General features: G+C 35.9%; 1 protein-coding gene across 4 annotated transcripts in view; it reads left to right on the top strand.

The window, feature by feature from the left end:
• ANKRD28 (ankyrin repeat domain 28) overlaps positions 1 to 22,006 on the top strand; it is a 184,417-nt gene that overhangs the window by 151,305 nt on the left and 11,106 nt on the right. For all 4 annotated transcript variants that reach the window (XM_063113784.1, XM_063113785.1, XM_063113787.1 and 1 more), the window contains 9 exons: positions 298 to 366; positions 2,563 to 2,703; positions 11,363 to 11,474; positions 12,412 to 12,438; positions 12,782 to 12,856; positions 16,071 to 16,272; positions 19,036 to 19,123; positions 19,367 to 19,484; positions 19,996 to 20,215. In XM_063113784.1, coding sequence (XP_062969854.1) covers positions 298 to 366; positions 2,563 to 2,703; positions 11,363 to 11,474; positions 12,412 to 12,438; positions 12,782 to 12,856; positions 16,071 to 16,272; positions 19,036 to 19,123; positions 19,367 to 19,484; positions 19,996 to 20,215 — 1,052 coding nt within the window. The remainder of the gene's footprint in view (positions 1 to 297; positions 367 to 2,562; positions 2,704 to 11,362; positions 11,475 to 12,411; positions 12,439 to 12,781; positions 12,857 to 16,070; positions 16,273 to 19,035; positions 19,124 to 19,366; positions 19,485 to 19,995; positions 20,216 to 22,006) is intronic.

Here is a 22,006-nt window from a genome sequence, read left to right as displayed (position 1 = left end):
CACAACATTTTATTTACATTTATCCTCATTTAAAAACATGTTTTTAGGGCCGAGCCCGTGGCGCACTTGGTAGAGTGCTGCGCTAGGAGCGCGGCGACTCTCCCGCCGCGGGTTCGGATCCCATATAGGAATGGCCAGTGCGCTCACTGGCTGAGTGCTGGTCACGAAAAAGACAAAAAATAAAAATAAAAAAAAATAAAAATAAAAACATGTTTTTATGCTTATTTAAAGCTATACCAATTTCACTATAAAATCACTTTGACAATTAAATTTTCTAACTGTATTTTCCCAAAATAGGAATTTGGAGTGTCTAAACCTTCTGCTAAATACTGGTGCAGACTTCAACAAAAAGGACAAATTTGGGAGGTAGGATATAATACAGTTCTTCTATAGTTAATTTGATTTCATTTACTTAAAGACTTGTTTGACCTTACTGGCTTCTGAAAATTAACTGAACAATTCAGCATCTTTTGCTTTTTGATCATGATTCACTGAGAATCCCAACGAAAGTCAGTAACTTCTAAACATTCATTCTCATCCACGTTCACCACTTGGGTCCCTGCCACAGCTCCAGACTTCCAGCCACAGTCTTACCCTTATGACTATCTCTATACTTCTTGATGTCACTTCTCCCCTTCTCATAATTATGGTGATGGAAATGTAAAACACCACGGGACATATGTTCCTTCAAGAAACTTAAACTAGCTAGAACATGGTAATATAGTTCTTTCTTTCCCCAAGTTATTCCTATGTGAGAGATTCTATAGCCCATATCTGGTTACAGAGCATTAGGAAGAGGGAAGAAATAAGTTACATATTTGTATGTGTAATTTTTCTTTCTCCTCTTACATATAAATCTCACACACACACACATCCACACATCTCACCAAGTAAAATCAGCAGGAAGGCAGCTATGAAATGGCAGTCTCTTTGTAGTCATTCAGCCAAATGCTCTCTCTCACTGCTCAGCCCCAGGCTTCGTTTTTACTAGCATTTCTGTAGCAGTATTTAAAGCTATCATTATCTAATAAATTGCTTCGAGTAGGAATTGACACAGCGCATTAGAACCATACAGGAAAAAATTGAGGGCAGTTTAAATTAGTTTGAAAGATGGAGTGGGTGATATAAGTGAATTGTGTGTGTCAACAGTCTGAAAATTGTACATATCAAAGTGTATGGCAAGGAATGGTGTGTGTCAGAAGGAAATGTGTGAATGTATGTCAGTGCATGTAATTGTATCGGTGCAGAGAAGTAAAAAGAGTTATGTATGGTAGAAAATCAATGGTGAATAGAAGAACAGAAAAAACTACTATTTGACCACATAACTTTGAGGAACAGACTCTTCTCATAAGCTTGCTAATGGAAGGAACTAATGACCCACAAAATCAAAAATCACTTTGTTTGGCTTTAGAATGCAATATTTGTATAGCTGATTTGCTTTTACAATTATACTTTAAGTCAGTTTATATTAGTTTGTAGCACTTTAGGCATTCTGTACTACAAATAACAGAGAGGGCTTCTGAAGCATATTGAGTTTAGAGGCTTAAAAGTAATTCAGGGCTGATTGCATTTTTAAAAAATATTTTTTTTTTTTTTTTTTTTTTAAAGATGACCGGTAAGGGGATCTTAACCCTTGACTTGGTGTTGTCAGCACCACGCTCAGCCAGTGAGCGAACCGGCCATCCGTATAAGGGATCCGAACCCGGGGCCTTGGTGTTATCAGCACCGCACTCTCCCGAGTGAGCCACGGCCCGGCCCTAAAAAATATCTTTATAGTATTGTCCAGTAAGGCAAAGTAATGTTTTACTGTCATTTCACTAGGTAAATGTTTTAGAAAAAAATTTATACTTTGAAGACTCTAGACTAAAATTTATGATCCCTTTTCTGTTTCTTCTTTTTTTAAAATGAAGTCATGGAAATATCAGTTTTGTAATCCAAAAACAGGTACTCCTAAATTCAGTAACATTCTGTTTCACTTCAGTAACCAAAGAGAAAATCAGCTACAAGTATTGTCTTTAGAAATTAAAACAGTGCTCTAGCTCTTCTAAACAGTGAATAGTCTTGCATTTATTGCTTGAGAATCTGATATTACTGTTCAGCTCTACCATGCAGTTGATATGACTGAGCATTCTTTTTAATACTTCTATTTTTCTCTTCTTACTCCTCTGCCGAGACATGAACAGAGGCTACTACCTCTGTATGTGGAACATTTTTATTGGTATAGGTGAAGCTTTGTTAAAATGAAAGTTTTCAAGTTTCTGAGCAGAATATGAAGGTTTTTATTTCACTCAAGGGACTAGGATTGCTACTGTCTGGGGACCATGAAGTAATTTAACTGCATTTCAGTCTTATTTCATATACTTAATGGTTCTCTGACAGCTTACTTTCTTTTTCTAGCTTTATGTACAGCTCTCCAAAAGACTTAGTATATGGCAGAAGTCAATCTAGGGCTTACTGTAAATACAGTATTTGTAACTGGGTGGAGTAAGAGTCAACTGTGTTCTTGTTTACTAGTATATGTCCCTGGCTTTTATCTTTCTTATATTAACTTGGGCACAAAAGATCTCCACTGCACTATGCTGCTGCCAACTGCAATTACCAGTGCCTGTTTGCTCTTGTGGGATCAGGAGCAAGTGTGAATGACCTTGATGAAAGAGGTTGCACACCCCTGCACTATGCAGCTACATCCGACACAGATGGCAAGTAAGTACCATATGGATCAGAGTGAAGGATTATTGTTTTTATAAACTGACATCTCCCATATGAATGGCTATTTTTATTGTAGATTTATATTTCCTTTTTGTGTTTTTTGTTGTTGATTATCTTTACCTGAGTCTCTAGTGTGGGAAATAAATTAGTTTCATAATTATTCATAAGCCATAATTATTGCTACCTCTTCTCAGCAACCTGCCTTACTGACTGACCTGGTGGAAGAAAGCTAAAAGTCCCTTCTCATCCTCCCTGTCAAAAGAATATCTTAATATCATTTCCATGTTTTTTCCATCTGACTTCTCAGAGGCTTGAGTATATCATGGGAAAAGGGAGGGAGGAGAAATACATGAATAACGTCATCAGAAGATTGGGTAGAGATTGATATACGAGTGTTCTTCAGAGGTAGAGAATTTAAATTTGAAAGGAATCCTTGTAAATTGGTATCCAAAAAGGTAGTAATTGAACTGGCAGAATCTGGCACATAATAGGTACTACATGTTGCTGAAATAAGTAAGTTAATTGACAGTAAGTAAATGTTGGCTAAGAATGAATAATAACAAAGCATGAGTGATTGATAGACTGTTTTGTAACTATATTCACCTAAAGTTATCAGACCCATTTCTAGTAATTTCAATTTTTTTTTTTTTTTTTTTTTTTTTTTGCGTCCGGTTGGTATGGTGATCTGAACTGTGACCTTGGTGTTATAAGGCTGTGCTCTAACCAACTGAGCTAACTGGCCTGCCCCATATTTTTTTCTTTTTGGAAAAAAACTCATTGAAAACAGAAAAGAGGTCTTCAGTGTCTGGTATTCCCCATGTGTCTGGGTCATTGAAGAGAAAACATACCATTGGGAAAAATAAATAATGGTTTCGGGGGAAAGATGTTATAAAATATGCTTTAAAGAAGTTGCATTTAACAGAATTATTTCTTTGTTTTTTAATATTGACTTTTTACCCTCAAAATAAAAAGCATAATTCAAAGATGTTATTCACAAATGTTAATTTAGTATAAATTCTCTAACTAATTTCAAAGCCATTTCTACAAACAACATTTTATTATGTTGGATTTGTGGCTAAAATTCTATTCTTGAAGGCACTAGTAAAATGTACTTTCTATTTGAAGGAGTATGTCACTTGATACAATTTTACACATACCAGAAAAGTTAAGTGTAGATAGATCTTGGGAGAAGTCATATTATTTAAAGTATGTTTTTGGATAGTAGCTATTTAAAGAAAATCTGTGATAAAAACCGTAAATCAGAAAATACTTTGGTAAAACACTAACATCCAGGGTTCAATCCCTGTACTGGCCAGCTACCAAAAAAGAGAAAAGAAAATATTTTGATAAACTTGGATAAATAGATTATCTTCTAACTTATCAATTTTGTAATTTGAGAATTTATAGATTATCTTAAAATAGGTTATACCTGAAGTAACTTTTACCATCATCTGTAGTACTTTACCACTACTCCCACAGACTGAATACTGGTTACAGCTCAACATGATCTAAATTCCACTGAGAGGCTACCCTACTCCTACCCCCCCCCCCACACACACACAGATTACACTATGGTCCTCCTACTTTTAGGCAATTGCATTAAACCTGAATTCTTACGAAAAAAAAAATAGAAGAATAACATAGCATTCAACCCATAGTGTTCGGATTTGTGGTTCATTTCCAGCCAATCTCTTTTTTCTATAGAAGTGAACTAGTAAAAGGCGAAAGATTTATACGATCTGAAGAGAAACCAGAGTATAACAACTACAATTCCTTGAAGTTGATACGACAAGCAAACAGAAAGGACATTGTTGGGTGGGAGGGGGGAGAGGGAGGAGGGAGGGGGGTTTCGGTAATGGGCCACAATAATCTACCACATTGTATATCGACAAAATAAAATTAAGGGGAAAAAAAAGAACGCACAGATTAATGTGAAGAAAAAAAAAAAGTGAACTAGTACTACAGTTAACTAAATCACTAGTTTTCTCACCTAATATAAACTGTTTTGAGCAAGTAGCTTAGTGACTTTTATTATTTAAACATTTAATTCTCAGTATTTAAGCAGCTTTTGATGTCGTGGAAAGAACATGAGCTTTGGGATGAGAAAGACCATATTGTACCTGCTCAAGCCTGAGCAAGTAATTGCTAAGCAATGTTTCTTTATTTGTAAAATTAAAATGAAACCTACTTCTTAGAGTTGTGAGGAAAACTAAATGAGATTGTGTGTATAAATGACTCTAGCAGTCTATCTTGGAGCCTCTATTTTCTCTCTTTTTTAAGTATCAGAATCCCAGAGATTCTGTCTAATGCCATCATTTATTGATTCAGTTACTTCTTTCTTGGGAACCTCCTGAAAGGTATAAGCCACAGTAACCATTGTGTAGGGTACCAGAGACATCATTTTAATAATTGTTCTGGAGACTTATTTTTCTAAATTTCAAGGATTTAATTCCCAGGAATAAGTTGGATAATAACAGAATCTGGCATAATTAATTCATACTTCTGCCAAAGCAAGAGTGAAATGTTTTCTAAAAGAAGAAATAAATTTTTCATAGCTTCAAATTCATTATGTTCAATAATGTACATTTGCTTGTTTGTTTTTTAATGATTTTTTTACTAATCCCCTGTCAGCATTATAGTTTTTTTTGCCTGTAGATCTCCCTGGGGAAAGTTGTTTTTACTTCGGAGTTTTTGATGCTCTGGCATTGGTTTTCTGCTCTTCAGAAGTGACATACAGTAATTATAATTCTTCTCTGCCATATGTCTTCCCTGTCTTCACTTTCAGTAAATATTGGAAAAATATGTAAAATCTTTCCTGACTGATTTTACTCATTCTACTAATCACCCCCGTCATCCTGATGCCTGCATTCTCTGTAGACAGTCATGACTCAGCACATCCTCTGAAATGTCTTTAGTTTACATCATGTGTGAATCCAGCAAACATATGGCTGCTATCACAAGAAACATTATTAAACATGTTAAATATTAATAAATAAGATTCTCTTTGCCAGTTAAAGAGAAGTAGGGCTAGCTTTGAGCAAGATGGTGAATGTCCCCCTCTTACCTCTGTGTGGAGTGCATAAAAGAAGGGGAAAGTTGGGGTTGTTTTTTCTGATTATATATAAGGAAGAAATTCCTCCTCATGCCAACTCTCCTGAATAACCACATTTTGATTTCTGTATCTGTATGTAGATCATTTCATGTCCCTTGCATTCCTCTCAAAGTTAAAGGCCTGATATATGCCTTTCTATCGCCTTTTTTGTATCATATAATGATATGTAGTTTTAGAAAATGTTTTATGGAACGTGATATCTAGCATACACCTCAAAACTCTTCTAGCCTCTGTCATTACCGAGTCACAAAGCCATTTCCACATTTTAAGGTATTTGTTAGAGCAACACCCCCAATTCTTAGTATCAATTTTCTGTCTTAGTCTGTTCAGGCTACTATAACAAAATCCCATAAACTGGGTGGCTTATGAGCAACAGAAATTTATTTTTCGTAGCCCTTGGAGGCTAGGAAGTCCAAGATCAAGGGGCTGGCAGATTAAGTATCTGGTGAGGACCAGCTTTCTCATTGAGTGACATATTCTGCTATATGCTCCGTGGTGAACAGGGTGAAAGAGCTCCCTTGGGCCTTATTTATAAGGGCACTAATCTTATTCTCCCTGGGCAGAGCCCTCATGACTTAATCACCTCTCAAAAGCCCCGCCTCCTAATATCATCACCGTGGGGTTAGGATTCAACATATGAATGGAGGGGGGGCGGCGGACAAACATTCATACCATAGCAACAGTCTTGTAAAATGGGATCACATTTTGACTTCTCATAGCATTGTTTTGTTTGTTTGTTTTTTTGTCTGTTTTCATGGAATCATGCAGTTTTTTGTGTAGAGGTTTTGTAGTCTTAGATTTTTTTTCCTATGTATTTGATATTTTTATTGCCAAAATAAATCTGTCTTTAAATTTCCTTTTGTTTGTGGTGGCATAAAGAAAATATATATAATTTTTGTGTATGTCATATTCAACAACCTTGTTAAACTCATTTTGTATGTGTATGTAAGACAACGCTGCGTTTGATACTGGCTCTGCCTCTTACTATGGGACCTTGGGCAAGTTACTTAAGCTCTCCATGCCTATTTCTTCTGTGAAATGGAGATAATAGTCTGACCAACTCATGGCCATGTGAGGTTTAAGCGGTTTTAGGATATTTGAATTGCTTGAAACAGTACCTGACACATTATAGTCTTGAAAGGGTTAGCTGTATTTTTAACTATGCTTTACATATAAATTTATTTATTTATTTTATGTATTTATTTGGTAAGAACAGACACTGTCATACTCCATGATGTGAAGAATAGAGAAGGAGGGCCTCTGGGAGTAACAATGCCACATCTCTTCTTCTGGGCTGAGTGGTCCTCACATGGAGGGTTCTGACCAGCCATGGGACACGTGGACTTGAATCAGTGTGAACATCAAAACTGAGTGGTCGGGATAACATGAGTGATAGAAGAAGAGTAGGAAAAATTTAAATAGTTTGAAATGCACTCTGATTTAACTTTTAATTATACTTAGTTGGAACGAAGATACTTAAATTCATCTAACATATTAAACAAAGAAAAAATAACAGTTAAGAATAGTTTATTATGTAGCCATAAGTACTCTTCTAGATTTTGCATATATTTTTATTTCGGGGTATGGAAAGAGATAATAGAGAATCTTCATTTCTTAATTGTCATGGTTTTATAAAATGATCATGTATTAATGTACAGTGAATAAAAAGGTCAGAATAGGTGGACTCTTCCCTTTCCCCCATTATTTGCAGATTAAAATTGAGGTTCACATTTTCAAGATCAAGCAGTTTTGTGGCTCCCTATTTCATAAGCATCCAGGATAAATTATCACTGTAACTCATTAACTACTGTGCTGAAGCTTTGCATAGCATAGAAGGAGCAATAAAAGAAGAGTAGAAGGTCTGAGGTCTTGTTCTTGGCTTTGCCATATTCTAGCCAGAGGATTTAGGACAAGTTATTTAACTTTCCTGAACATTAGAATTTTTTTTCATTTGTTAAAGATAATACTTACCTAGCCTATCTCACAAAGTAATTATGAAATTCGTATTACTCAGCAAAGTCTAAAAGGCATGCCAATAAAAGGAATTTTATTATAAATCAGCTTTCTTTGTTACATGAACCCAAGTATCTGAATAATGTGAATGTAAAAAAATTAAATAGCGTAATTTGATAAGAAGTGCTTCATGTATATAACACATTATTTCAAACCATTTAGTGCTGTAAACTTGAAAGTAGTCACTGTAAATAATGTGTTGGGACATACTCTCCTACTTTTGGGAGTAAACATGAACTTAACCTACTTGCTTTGCTTTCCTTAAATAAATCTTTTCTTCAGTACTCATGTATTAGTGAATTGTCTTAAAATATTTTGTTCTACTGATAGAATCTATCTTGTGCTGAGGTCTCAGTGAGAACCATTTCTGTTTTCTTATTCACATCTAGAAAACTGGAATAAAGATTTTTTTAAATGCCCTTGGGGAATTGTTTGTGCCTCTAAAGTAATTACACTGCCCCACAGAACTGCAGGCCTTTTTTACATCCCAGTGAGCACTGTCCTCTGAATTGGGCACCGAAGAAGGCTATGTACAAACATGGCTGCCTGAAACCCTTCCTGTTCCTGAAGTGCCCTCAGAGCCAGTTTATGAAACTCCAAAAAAACAGTAGTCTTGTTAACTTTAGAGCCAGATTTGGGTTTTGTTTTATTTTCTTTTTTATCATGGTAAAACCTAGTTTAATCTTTATTCATTAAGTTTGACTCCAAGAATTTTAGCTGTATGTAAATATCAGAATCCCACATCTTGTCAGGATGGTGGGATAGACAGTCCCCAGTGTCACTGTCTCCCACAAATCAACTAATTTGCAACTATTAAAAAGCAACAACAGCCAAACTGGGCCTGCCAGAACTCAAGGGAAGAGGAAGCAAAACCTACGGAGTTTATGAAGGTGGAAGAAGCCACAATGAGAGAAATTAAAAACCGCTCCCACCGTTTTGAATGCTGACTGTTTTCAGGCTGGAGCTGCTGAGCACACGGAGCCAGAAGCCAGCAAAAGCCGCAGCTGTGCCCTTTGGATGAAGTTGCTTGGAGGCGGGAGAGGAGAAGAGGGCCTTGGTGGCTCCAGGCCAGCATTACCACTAATAGGGTTCCCATGGACCCACATAGTACTGAGGGAGCCACAACATGAAAAAAAGAAGCTACTCAGAGGCCGGTGAGTCATTGCAAGGGACCGGAGCATGGCCCATCCCATGGGAAGTGTTTGCAGCACGGGCTGTGGGGGAGATGGGCCCTCTAGGGGAGTACTGGGGCATGGCAAGGAAAGCTGATCTGCCCCTCAATAGGCATAAGACAACTCAGAGGAGATTGGTCAGGAATATAGAATTGCATGGGTACAGTTTGATGAAAAGACTCAGACCCAGACCAGTATTTCTGCACAACCCAGGTACGGTGGATTTCACTAAATCTGGAAGTGTAGAAGTCAACCATTAAAACGTGAGCTGCACAAAAAGCCTTCCCCTGGGAATCAGCAGCAAAGTAGCAATTTAGCTCAACCACTGGTCCCCACAGGAAATTCCCCCATTTTAGAAGTAAGCAAAGGACAACAAATTAGTTCCAGTGCAGAGTTTAAGTGGTGGGAATAGCGCATAATCCAACGTAGAACTGAAAGAAAAAAGAGTACCCATTGGGGCCCGCCTGGGGTCCTGAGGTATAGAGCTGAGGACTGGACCCTCTGCCCACAACCAGGCACAACAACAATGCCACAGGGCCCACCCAGGATCCTGAGGTATGAAACTGGGGACCAGACCCTCCTCCTGCCACCAACCACACCACCGGCACCGTGGGGCCCACCCATGGCCCTGAGGTATGGAGCCAGGAGCCACCAGCAACTAGGTAAAGAGTGCCAAAACATCACCTCCATGTGGGTGGCCCACCACACTACCACAGCTGCTGCAAAAGTAGCTGGATGCCACAACCACCATGCAGATGTCTGCCAGCCGCTGGAGTGCATTAACACAAGGAGAGTCACCAGCAGAGATCAAAGAAAAGAAGAGGATGTTTCTGTCCACAAAGCCCATTCCAGAGTGACAGAAGAAGCATCTGCTCTACTATAATATTGGGGGATCTGAACACACCTCTCAGCATTGGACAGATCATCTAGGCAACAAATCAACAGAGTAACCATTCCTCTTTCAGAAGGAGAGAAGAAATCTAGGATTGTCAGCAGTGGGAGGGGAGAAGGAGAGGGTGATGGCGAGAGATTGGACAAGGGGCATAAAGAATAAGTACGATTTGTAACAATATATTTGCTAGTAGTACTGATTTGATCAACATCTGTCAACATTGAACCCAAAAAATATGTATGATCAATTATGATTCAATAAAAAAAAATTTTTTTAATCCCACTTAAAAGGATGAGCATTTGCACCATTGAAGATGTTATAATAAAGATTCTAAAATTAATCCTAAGAGATGTAAAGGATTTTAAGCAATTCAGCACTACACTAAAGAAAAAGGGTTATCATGGAAAGAATGGCCTTTGTATATAGATGATAGAGTTACTGAAAGATCAATAACATTGTTTTAAGTTCCTTTTTATTTGTTTTTATATAATTTCAATATGATTTTGGAAACTGGAATTTTTAACAGGGAGTATTTGATTGAAGAATTTTTTCACCTAGTAGTATAATTAATATTTAGGTAGACGTTGGGATACTACACAAATTCTTACTGAGTTATATAGACTTGGAATTTCAATGGATTTTTGGATTATTTAGTTGCTATCCCCACCCCACCTATCAAATGAATAAACAGAGGTCATTTCACCATAAAAGGCAAAATAATTTGCCCAAGTTCACTGGTACCACACTAACTCTAGAGGCAAATCTTTGAACTTCTAATCCAGTACATTTTTTTTTTTTTTTTTTTTGCTACATTAACAGTTTGCTAAAATTATAATAGATTGTGAACTTTATAGTGTTTTTCAGATTGTTTTTCCTTGTATGTTAATTGCACAGAAGTGAAATGAAGTATCTCTTATGGGTAGGCCTTTCTTGTTACCTCTAAACCACTTCTACTCTGTTTATGCACCTCTCAGTCCTCTAATTCAAGATCACTGAATTCTGACCTTAGTTTCTTGAGGGGGGTGGGGGGGCAGTTTATATCCTTTCTTGGTGAGAATTATACTCATCTTTCTTCTAGATAGGTAAGCAGTAATGTTGCCAACATTGTATGCTCACTACCCACTGAAAGTTTAATCCTGTCAAACATTGAGTGGAATAGATGTTGCTATATAGGTAGTGACTATGTAAAAAAGAGCCTTCACATATGGTAAGCTTTCTGACAGACTTTGAAGGTGTCCACTTTGAATCAAGATTCTCTTATGAACATTTCATTTTTATTCGTGATACTTTAGTCAGTGTCATTAAATGACAGGTTTTTGTAGTATAGGTATATGTATGATTTTTATATTACTCAAGTATAAGAAAAATCGTAAGTTTTAAATTTGTTTTTATTTGTTTTATTAGTTTTATAAATTGGTTAAAATGCAGGATGTAGAGTTTTCAGTATGTTGTTACTGTATACAGGTGCCTGGAATACTTATTAAGAAATGATGCGAATCCAGGGATCAGGGACAAGCAAGGATACAATGCAGTTCATTATTCAGCAGCTTATGGTCACCGTCTCTGTCTTCAGCTGGTAAGATTCCTGAATTCTTGCAGAAGGACTAATGTAAATTTATAGTCTAATATTGTAATGAAAATGAGAATAAATTGATCAAGAAACAAATTCTACTTTGCCTTTTAACATTTTCAGAATCATAGTAAGATATATCTCATTCCCTTTTCCTTTTCAAAAAGAGAGGAGAAAATTAGATTTCTGGAAAGGGCCACTTACTTTTTTCCCTTGTATTACCCCATGTCTGTGTCTACAGCATTTACTCTTCCTACTCTTTTATTTTTTTTATCCCCCTCCCCCTGCCCCTTTAAATAAATGTTTTTCATAAGTTTCTAAAGAACTGTAACCATGTGACGGTTACCCCCATATGTTTAGGAAAGTTTGAAAAGTCCATTAATTTCACAGTCTCTTCTAATAAGAGACACTCTACTTCTACAAAGTAAGTTTTTATTTTTATTGTGGTCTCATGGTGGAATACACATACCATTCACTCCACTTTGCTGAACCAGAAGAAAAGTAAGGGACAAGCTAAAAGACACTCAGGTGTGTAACATGCTTCAGCTTAAAGTTTCTTTTATTTACACTTGACTTATAAATTAAAGTTTGCTTCCTTTCAAGGAGAAATAAAATTCAAGGATAGTGGATATAAAAGACAGAGAAAGGAGGTTGACGTATTTAATATAGAACATTTAGAACCCTGCTACAAAAATAAGAAATATTTTCTTAGATTATTATGGATCTTGAGACTAAAATCTTAGACCTATGTGTATAGATTTGTGGTCTATTATATAATTGTTTATTTAAAAGACTTATGGAAGTTGCTTATTTAAAAGACTTAAATTTTTTGGAGGCAAAGTAAGCACAGGTTTAAAAAAGAAGTTTAAAAAGCCCTATGTAAGTAGAGAATATATATGAATACTTCCTATACTAAATATTTTTGTTTTAACCTTTATTTCAGATTGCAAGTGAAACTCCTTTAGATGTTGTAAGTATTAGCAAATTTTCCCCTGCCATTTAGAATATTATATTTATTTCTTTTCTTTCATTTGAGTGAAGTTGTTTTTACATATACCGAGAAGCAAAGATGGAGAAAGAAATCATGTTTGCAGAGGCAGGGGAGGTATTTACCCCCAACTCTTAGTTTATAGCTCTTCAAACTTAGTATGTGATCCTTACCACACTTTCATGATGATCCTGTTTTGTAAGTTGGCTGAATTATCAATTTATACTCTAAAATGGACTTGAACTGGGGGAGTATGGGAAGTAGTTGCTATAGTATATATCTAAAAATGTCGTTTCTTACATTTAAAATGCCTCCTCTTTTTCAGTTAATGGAAACCTCGGGGACGGACATGCTGAGTGATTCAGATAATAGAGCAACAATAAGCCCTTTACACTTGGCTGTGAGTACTTCTTTCAGAGCCAACTTGATGGCTTGTTTACTGAAAATATCTAATATCTGTGTTAAATCAAACTAGTACCCTGAACTTTGGGTCCATGTAATAAATCATCATAAAATTAAAATTTTAGGAATTTTTTTAATTTAGAAAATTTATTAGTTCACTGTTATTTTTGGTTTTTGCTTTTTAAAAAAAAAAACAAAAAAAAAAAAAACAGTGGTCCTTGGGCTTCCCCCAGGGCCTACTTTGAGGGAGAGAATATGTCCATGAAGGTGAATTTAAAAATACTCTACCCTAGTGGAATGACTCCTGACTTGCTAAGTAGATTGTATACACATACAAATTTGTGGTATTTCTACAACTTTTTGCTTCCATTGTGATCTTGAGATGCTATCTAATTGTGTGTTCACTGATCCTTCAGCTGTTTTTTCTGTAGGATTTGGCTACAAGATCTGTAATGTCCCTTCCAATTTAAGATTCTTCTGAATTTTTTCTCTCAGTGTCAATCACTAAGAGGAGAAAGTTAGAGGAGAGTGTGACGATTCTTTAAATCAATTATGAGAATTAATTACCTTAGGAAATTTCAAGTCGAGCCCAATCTAGCTATTTCTGCACTTAAAGAATTTATTTTTGAAACAAAGCATTTTACAGTTGGCAGGGGGACTTTGGGAATCAGGAGACCAGGGTAATGTCACTAGCTGTTTGTGAGAGTTTTGCTTTTAAGTATAGTAAAATGTTTATGAGGGTGTATGCTTAATTTAATGTGGATCATCACTACGAGTTCAGTGATCCATTTAATTGTTTTACATGTACTATTTTTTTGTCTTAATATTCTCCTTGCATATGCTGTAATACTGACATACATATATAGAATTTTCTGTTCTGGCTTTCTACCCCTTTCTCCCCACTAGTACTTCCTATCATGTTGTAAATAACTAAGAAGGCATGCTTGAAGCTTCCTGCTTCATTGCTCGTTGAGTCCTTGGAAACAGTATCACCTCTCCCAGACCTGCATAGTAAATAAGTCTGAAAAGGCAAAAACAACATGGAGAAAATAGCTATTTTACTATTGGTGGCAAGAAATTAACCTGAGCAGCTGTGTGAGCAATTCTTGCATCATTATTATCATTCTCACCATAATAATAACACTGTCATTTCTTGAGCACTCACTTAGGTGCCTGACTGTTTTCCCCTCATGGAGATTTAACCATGAGGCAGAATATTAAATAGGCTCTCAAAAGTCTTGCAATTTGTAGGACTCTCTTATTAGCCTAATGGTATTATTTCTTTAGAAATTTCACATTTTTGTGCTCTTCCCCCCTCCCAGTTTGGCCTTTCTCTTACTGAGCTTGCAGATTAATAATGTGTTCTACATTGAATAGTGGTTTTTTTCTCTCTCTCAATTAGTTTTTTTTGGTCAAAGATTTTTGTGTGTGTGTGTGGTGGTTTAAAAAAAAAAATTTATCTTCTTAACCATTTCTAAGTGTACAGAGTGTACAATTCAGTAGTATTAAGTGTATTCACATTATCATGCAACCAATCTTCAGGACTTTTTCATCTTGCAAAACTGAAACTATATCCATTAAACAACAAGTTCCCATTTCCCTCTCCTCCTAGCCCCTGACAACTACTGTTCCACTTTCTGTTCCTTTGAATTTGACTAATCTAGATACCCCATTTAAGTGGAATCATACAGTATTTCTCCTTTTGTGATTGGCTTATTTTGCTTAGCACAGTGTCCTCAAGGTTCATCCATATTATAGCAGGCAGCAGAATTTTCTTCATTTTTAAGGCTGAATAATATTCCATTGTTATTTATATATATCACATTTTGTTTATCCGTTTATCTGTCAGTGGACACAGGTGTGCTGAAAAATGTTTTTAAGCTGAAAGGGAAACAATTTTGTAATTAGGCTCAATGAAATGTGGTTATACCACCACTTTTTCACTTTGGAGGTTTTCAGAAATTATTTGAAGTAGTTTTTCATTCCAGACTCTCCCATTCGGAAAAACTTGGTGCAGTGAAAATACACGGGCCTGAGGCTGAAGGAAATTGGTCTTGGTTCTTAACTTTGCTCTTACTACACATATGGGCTCCTTTTATACAAGGGCATCATGAAGGGAAGAGTTCTGTAGTTAATCATCATAGCTTCTAGCTGTCCTTATTTTCTCTCTTCTTTTTAAACTACCTTCGACATTTACTCTGGGGTTCCTCAGAGTTCATTCTTTGAGTAGCATAATTTCATTGACCTGGTATTGAGGAACAAAATTAGATGTGATCCTAGAACAGTAATGTTCTGTGATCCCAGAACAGTAATGTTCTATGATCTGCAGTCACTTTTATCTTTGAGGTAGTCAAGCTTGTAGGTAGTTGAACTTCCTATACAGAAGCATCAAAGAGATCAGTAAGGCCCAGAGCAAGTTTATTTCTTGCTGGTACTTTTGGACATTCTCCACAAAAAAATAGCTTTATAGTCCCTTGAAGCTTATTATTGCTTTATGTCCTGCTCAGCATTCAGTTCAGTGTAAATAATATATGTTCAGTTGACAAGTTGGTTTTTGGAATGAATTATCTGGAAAGCCCCTATATCAGACTGTATAAAGAAGGGAGCTTCAGTCTGACAAATCTTCTTACTCTCTTATACAGCTAGGACAATGCTTGATATGTGGCAGATATTCAAGCAGGGCTCAGTTAAGTGTTTCTGTGCTAAAAGAAATGTTTATTTTTGAGCTATGGCACATTATGGGGTTGGGATAGTCACTTCAATTTGAGAAATCAGAGGACTCAAGCACTGGCTCAACTCAAATTGCTATCTGTCCCTGTGATTTTTAAGTATAATAAAATTTTATCAGGGAATTAATATGGAGCACCGAACTATGATTAAGAACAAAGGCTTTGGAATCAAAGCTTTAAATGAATTCATTTCACACACCCATTGAATGCCGTCATGAACCAGGTGTTGTATGCTTATGAAAAGATCACCTCTCATTTGAGCTTTTATTATTTGCAGAATACTGTTTCTTATCACTGTAGCTTTCTGTGTTCATTATTAGAAAAATCTATAGTTAACTTTCTGAATTCGCAATACAGAAGTTTTGGATTATATCAAATATATAATAGTAATGTGAAGTCGTTTGCTTATTTACATCTTTTGAAGTATTTGGGGAGTCAGTGTAAATATGTATTTTTTTAATTTATATTTTTATTTATTTCTAGGCCTATCATGGTCACCATCAAGCACTAGAAGTGTTGGTACAGTCTTTGTTAGATCTTGATGTGAGAAATAGTAGTGGAAGAACACCCTTAGATCTTGCTGCATTTAAGGGCCATGTTGAATGTGTGGATGTACTCATTAATCAGGGAGCCTCCATCTTAGTAAAAGATTACATTTTGAAGAGAACACCTATACATGCAGCAGGTATGCCAAATATTATGCTTGATTTATTTACCATTTTCCATCTAACCTCTTTTCAATTTCTGATACATATTATTCCTGGTAGTTGTCTTTAAAATTTTGACTTTAAATGGTTAAATGATTGTATTCTCAGGGGAAAACCAACAGAACGACAGGAATTGCTTTAAAAAATTATCTGTCTTAGAAATTGGATTTATGAAATAGTCTAACTCTAAAATACTTTAACAAAACTACAGTATTTTTTTACTTCTTTCTGATAGGAAATGTTTTGGATTGATTGGTACATGCTTTTTCACTTAACAATAGGTAAACATTTTGACTTATTTTACCAGTGTACTCCGTTAAATGTTTATTCAAATAAGATTTATAGAGCACCTACTTTATGTAAGAACACTCCATGTTGTTTGTGGTTTTATGATGTAGCAAATGTGTGAAAAATACAAAGACCCCTAACCAAGCCATTGAAATGACTTGTTATCAGCTGTGTATCACTAGCAGATGCAGATTCACTCTCTGTACAGGAATTACTACAAGGCAGTATTCATTTTAAATAACTAAGACTGGTAAAATTGAAGAAATCTCAGACAAGTGTTTTTCTCATCTTCAATAGCGTTTTTATGTGATTAGATCCATTTCACTTAGTCTGTTCCTATAGAGTGATCTTTAAGAACACATTTGAATATACATCTTGGGTTTTATTTCTAGTCCTTTGGGAAGCTTGCAATTTCGAAGACTATAGGTAACACCCACTATTGCTTCCAGAGCAGCCTTTCAGAACTATCAGATATTCAAGCAGGGCTCAGAGACAAATAATTTAATAATGGATTAAAACGCCTAATAAATGTACATATAAATACACACACACACACTCACACACACACACACACACACTCACACACACACACACACACTCACACACACACACCTTGTTATGTGGTATGAATAAGGAGTCAAAATGCTATTACTTTCCCCTAATCTGAAAAAGAGTGAAGTTACATATCAGGCTACATCTAGAAAAATTGTATTTTAACTGTAGATCATATGCAGAGCTAATTTAAAGTTTTCATGAAGTATTTGCACTCTTAGTAGATAAATATTGAACTAAGACACTAGCCAGTCACTCAGAAGGGGCTAACTAATGGCATATAGTCCAGCATAAGTTCTACCCACAAAAGAGAGCTACAGGTTACTGTTAGTGCTTGCCTAGTCAATAAATGTAAGCTTTGATTCTATTGATGCCTTTCAGATTTGGAGGTCTGCTAGGGAGCATCTTGTTAGTCATAAGTCATGTAAAGAGCACTGAGTTGGTTTTTTTGTTGGTTTTGGTTTTGGGTGGGTCTTTTTGTTTTGTTTTTTGAGACTAAGCAGTCTTTTCCCACAGTGATGCTAGGCTTGGTGTTTTGGATAGTGAACCTAGTTGATGCTGACAGTCATCAGTAGCTACTATGCACTCTGTAAATGGTGGGCCAAATAAGATCTCCTTGAATCATCCCCATGTTCTTTGACAACTGTTGTTCATTACTGAGCTATGAGAGCTACTGGCAGAGTGCAGCATACAGATTGGGCAGGGTGGGAGGGGTGGTGATTTATAGCCATGAGTCTTAATTAATAACTATTAGAATTTAATATAGTTGTCAGAAAGTCCTGTAGAATATCAGGCACTTAGCTTGCCTTCACTAGTTATGCCATCTTTTGATTAAGAGGAATAGTGATAGACATTCCTTTCTGCATCATTATGTGGCTTATGTATTTCTTTAAACTTCAAACTTTATTATATATGAATGAGCAGAACCTGAATTTTCCAGAGGATTTAACTTACTTTAAAAGCTTTCTAGGTTAGGGTGCACTGTTGATAACACCAGGGTCAAGGGTTTGAACGCCTGTACTGGCTAACCTCCAAAAACAAACAAAACAAACAAAAAAAGCTTTGTTTTCTTTGGGTTACTTCTACATGAACTATTGTCCATTTTATGCATTGAGACATATAAGTGCATTCTTTAGGTGTGTCATTTTTCTTTTACTGTGTGCGTGTGCATGTGTGTGTGTGTTTATCATTTGGGATTCTTTCAGCCATAAGTAACAGAGTACCTAACTGAAAGTGTGGGGGTTTAGTCTTTCACATGAAATGTACAGAGGTAGATGTAGTCCCAGGGTTGGTTGGTGGGTTCTTCAGTGGTGTCAGAGCTCTGGACCAGATTCTCTATTATTCTCTTGCCTTTGCATTCATGTCACAGGATGGTGGCTGCCTTTTTACAGGATCACATCCAAAATCAGGAAAGAAAGGGAGACTTTTCGTTTTCAGGGATAAAATTATTTCCACAAACCCTCTAGACTTCACAGCATCTCATTGGTCAGACCTGGACCATGTGCTCACCTTGAAACCAATCACTGTCAAAGGAGAATGGGGTGTTGTGATTGACTTGTTCTAATCATGATATCATCCCTTGGCTGGAGGCAAGGCACCCTCCCTTGGCCACATTGCCAGAGAGCTAAATAAAGTGAGAATTCTATTAGTCAGGCAGATGATGAGGGATGAGTGCTAAACAGGCAACCTGTCTTCCATGATTTACCATGAGAAAGTTATATCTATTCAGCTTTAACAACCAAAGGTAGTAGAAACCTTCTTTGTACCTATAGGTAGTCTTTATTCTTGCATATTAAGTAAAACTATCTCAAAATTATATTTTACAGGATGTGCTCTAAGATGGACATTTTCTATTTTATCATTATATACAGTTACTGAAATTTTTAAATTTTACTTTACAGCAACAAATGGTCATTCAGAATGCTTACGGCTACTAATAGGAAATGCAGAACCACAGAATGCAGTAGATATTCAAGATGGAAATGGACAGTAAGTTTCAGTAATTTTTAAATTAAGGATCTTTGTTAATTTTCATACTTTTGCCTTTATTTTAGTAAGTCTGTCAGTGTGTAACTAACATCAAACATAGTTTTTAAACATAAGTATACTTTAAATTAAAGTTGCATCACAGAAATTCATATTTAGAAAAACAGCTTATCACATTCTTTAGCTGTTACTCATAGAGTGCGGTCTGAAGTGATAGTACTGAACCTATTTCATATTGTTGCTCAGGACGCCTCTGATGCTATCAGTTCTCAATGGGCACACAGACTGTGTTTACTCACTGCTGAACAAAGGAGCAAATGTAGATGCCAAAGATAAATGGGGAAGGACAGCATTGCATAGAGGGGTAAGCAAAAATATTCTCATTTCCTTCTAAAAGCTTTTATGACCTAGAATTGAACTATGTTTATTTTTCTTCATTAAGTTTTTACCAAAAAAATTTTTCAGTATATTTGTTTTTGAATGCTGATTTTCAACAATTATAGAGCACAACTTAATCCAGAAAAAAAAAAATAATATTGGAACAAAATTTTAAAACCCTAAAACCTGGAGTAGAATTAATGTCAATTTGACTTTTTCATTACTTCAACTGTTTTTATATACATTTTTATCTTAACTTTTTCACCTTTGAAATATTTTCATTGAATTATGTTTTACTGTTCCTGTTTTTCATACTGATTTTATTTTGATGGTTACTCCTTTAATTGAATTTTTAAACCACTTTCAATAAAAGTACAGAATTACTCAGAAAATGATAAATGGCCTTAATTAGTGAAGGATATGGGAGTATGGACTTTAAAACTTTTAAATCAGCTAAAGTTGACTATTCAACTACATGCAAATTATTTTTCTTTCAGGCAGTTACAGGCCATGAAGAATGTGTCGATGCATTGCTTCAACATGGTGCTAAGTGCTTACTTCGGGATAGTAGGGGCCGGACACCTATACACTTGTCAGCTGCCTGTGGACACATTGGTGTTCTTGGAGCTCTTCTGCAGTCAGCAGCATCTGTGGATGCAAATCCAGCCATAGCAGACAATCATGGATATACAGCACTTCACTGGGCTTGCTACAATGGTTAAGTATACATATACAAATTTACATTAAATGCCTGTTATGTACTGAGCAGAGACAACTAACTGCAGTACATTCTGATATTAATGAGAAAGACATATTTATAAGACAGACTTAAAGTTCAAGATTAGTAGGAAGCCTAGGAATAATCTACTATGTAGTTATAGCTCATTCCTGTCCTTTGTCATGCTAAAGCCAAGACAGTATAGCAGTCAAAGGTGTTTTGAGATAAGCCATGAAATTTTTTTGAAGTTTTTCTTAGACCTTTATTTCAACAAATATTTTGCATTTTTAACAGGTTTTTACAATATTTCCAATGCTTTTATGTAGTATGCTTGTATTTTGATTATGTTCTTTTACTTTGTAAATGCATTTGTGTTAGGGAAAAATGACCAAGGAAGAAACAATGAAATGCATCACATTCTAAGCTGAAATCTGTGTATGTTATATCACCATTAACATGCATGCTCAGTGTTTTAAAGGAATAAAAATCTAGCAGATCTTAGAAACTTTCATGAGTTAGCTTTGCTTCATGGGTTAATACAGACATTTTTAGCTTCCTAGAAGCTCACAGTCACAGTCACCCCTTTTACAAGTAGATTCACAAGGTCATTCAGAAAAGCATAAAGCTGTTTTTAGGGTATAGCTTAAAAATGGAGTTTGGCTTATGAAATGTCACTAATTAAAATTATATAATGAAGCATATTGATATTAATTTTTTCCTTGTGCAGGATCATAGATTTGATCATTTTAGAAAACACTCAGATGCATTATACACGTACAGTGTGAGCCTCACTCCCTGTCAAAGTTAGGGCTTAAAGCTTTAGCAGAGAAATGAGAGATTTGTTCTGATTTCAAGTGTAGCATTGAGATTAATGTTAGTTGTGACAGCATAACTACAGAGTTGTAGTTCATAATTCTAACAGTTTTCCCTCAAAATGTAGAGAAAATGTAAATTGCCTCTTCATATAAATATCCATTTGCTAAAAAAGTAAGTATAGTATTTGTTGTAAAATCATCTGACTGATTTTACATGGAGTTCAGTTTTGCTCTCTTTTTGTAATATGCTGTGCTTCATGAAGGTTCTTTCACTGGGAACCATTTTGACAAACAATGTTGTTGAGTTAGGGTGAAAGGAGAAATCTGAATCTTGCAAAATTATAGTTTAGTTAAATGTTTTTGTAAGTATTTTGGAGATGTTTTGATTTTCATATTAATCCTTATACCAGAGTTGAGGGTTCCACTCTTTTACCGTAAGAAAGTTTTGGGCTTTTTGGTGGATTGTCCTGTGATTATTATTGGTTATCCTTCAACTCTGAGTACTGATAGTACTATAAAAAATTTGAATAGTTAAGTCTATTGCCAATTCAAGGAGTCTAGTCTGTTTCATTTTACTATCTCAGATCCTTAACCAAAACACTTTTGAAAATTTTAAGAACCTTTGGGGTTTGACTTCTCTTTTTCCTTTTTCAAAGTTCCCTGGTGGTCTAGTGGTTAGGATTCGGTGCTCTCTTTTTCCTTTTTCAACTCACTAAATCTGGGGGTTTTTTTGTTTGTTTTTTGTTTTGTCTTTTTGTGACCGGTAAGGGGATCGCAACTCTTGGCTTGGTGTCGCCCGCACCGCGCTCAGCCAGTGAGCGCACCGGCCATTCCTATATAGGATCTGAACCCGTGGCAGGAGCGCCGCTGCGCCTCCAAGCACTGCACTCTCCCGAGTGCACCATGGGGCCGGCCCTAAATCTGGTTTTTAATAAATATGGTGAAGTGGCTGAAGATTAGTCCTAAGTCAAAGAT

The sequence above is a fragment of the Cynocephalus volans genome, chromosome 11 (assembly GCF_027409185.1).
Source record: "Cynocephalus volans isolate mCynVol1 chromosome 11, mCynVol1.pri, whole genome shotgun sequence".
NCBI lineage: Eukaryota > Metazoa > Chordata > Mammalia > Dermoptera > Cynocephalidae > Cynocephalus > Cynocephalus volans.
Note: the sequence above shows the minus strand (reverse complement) of the source record. Positions and strands in the feature narration are given on the sequence as shown.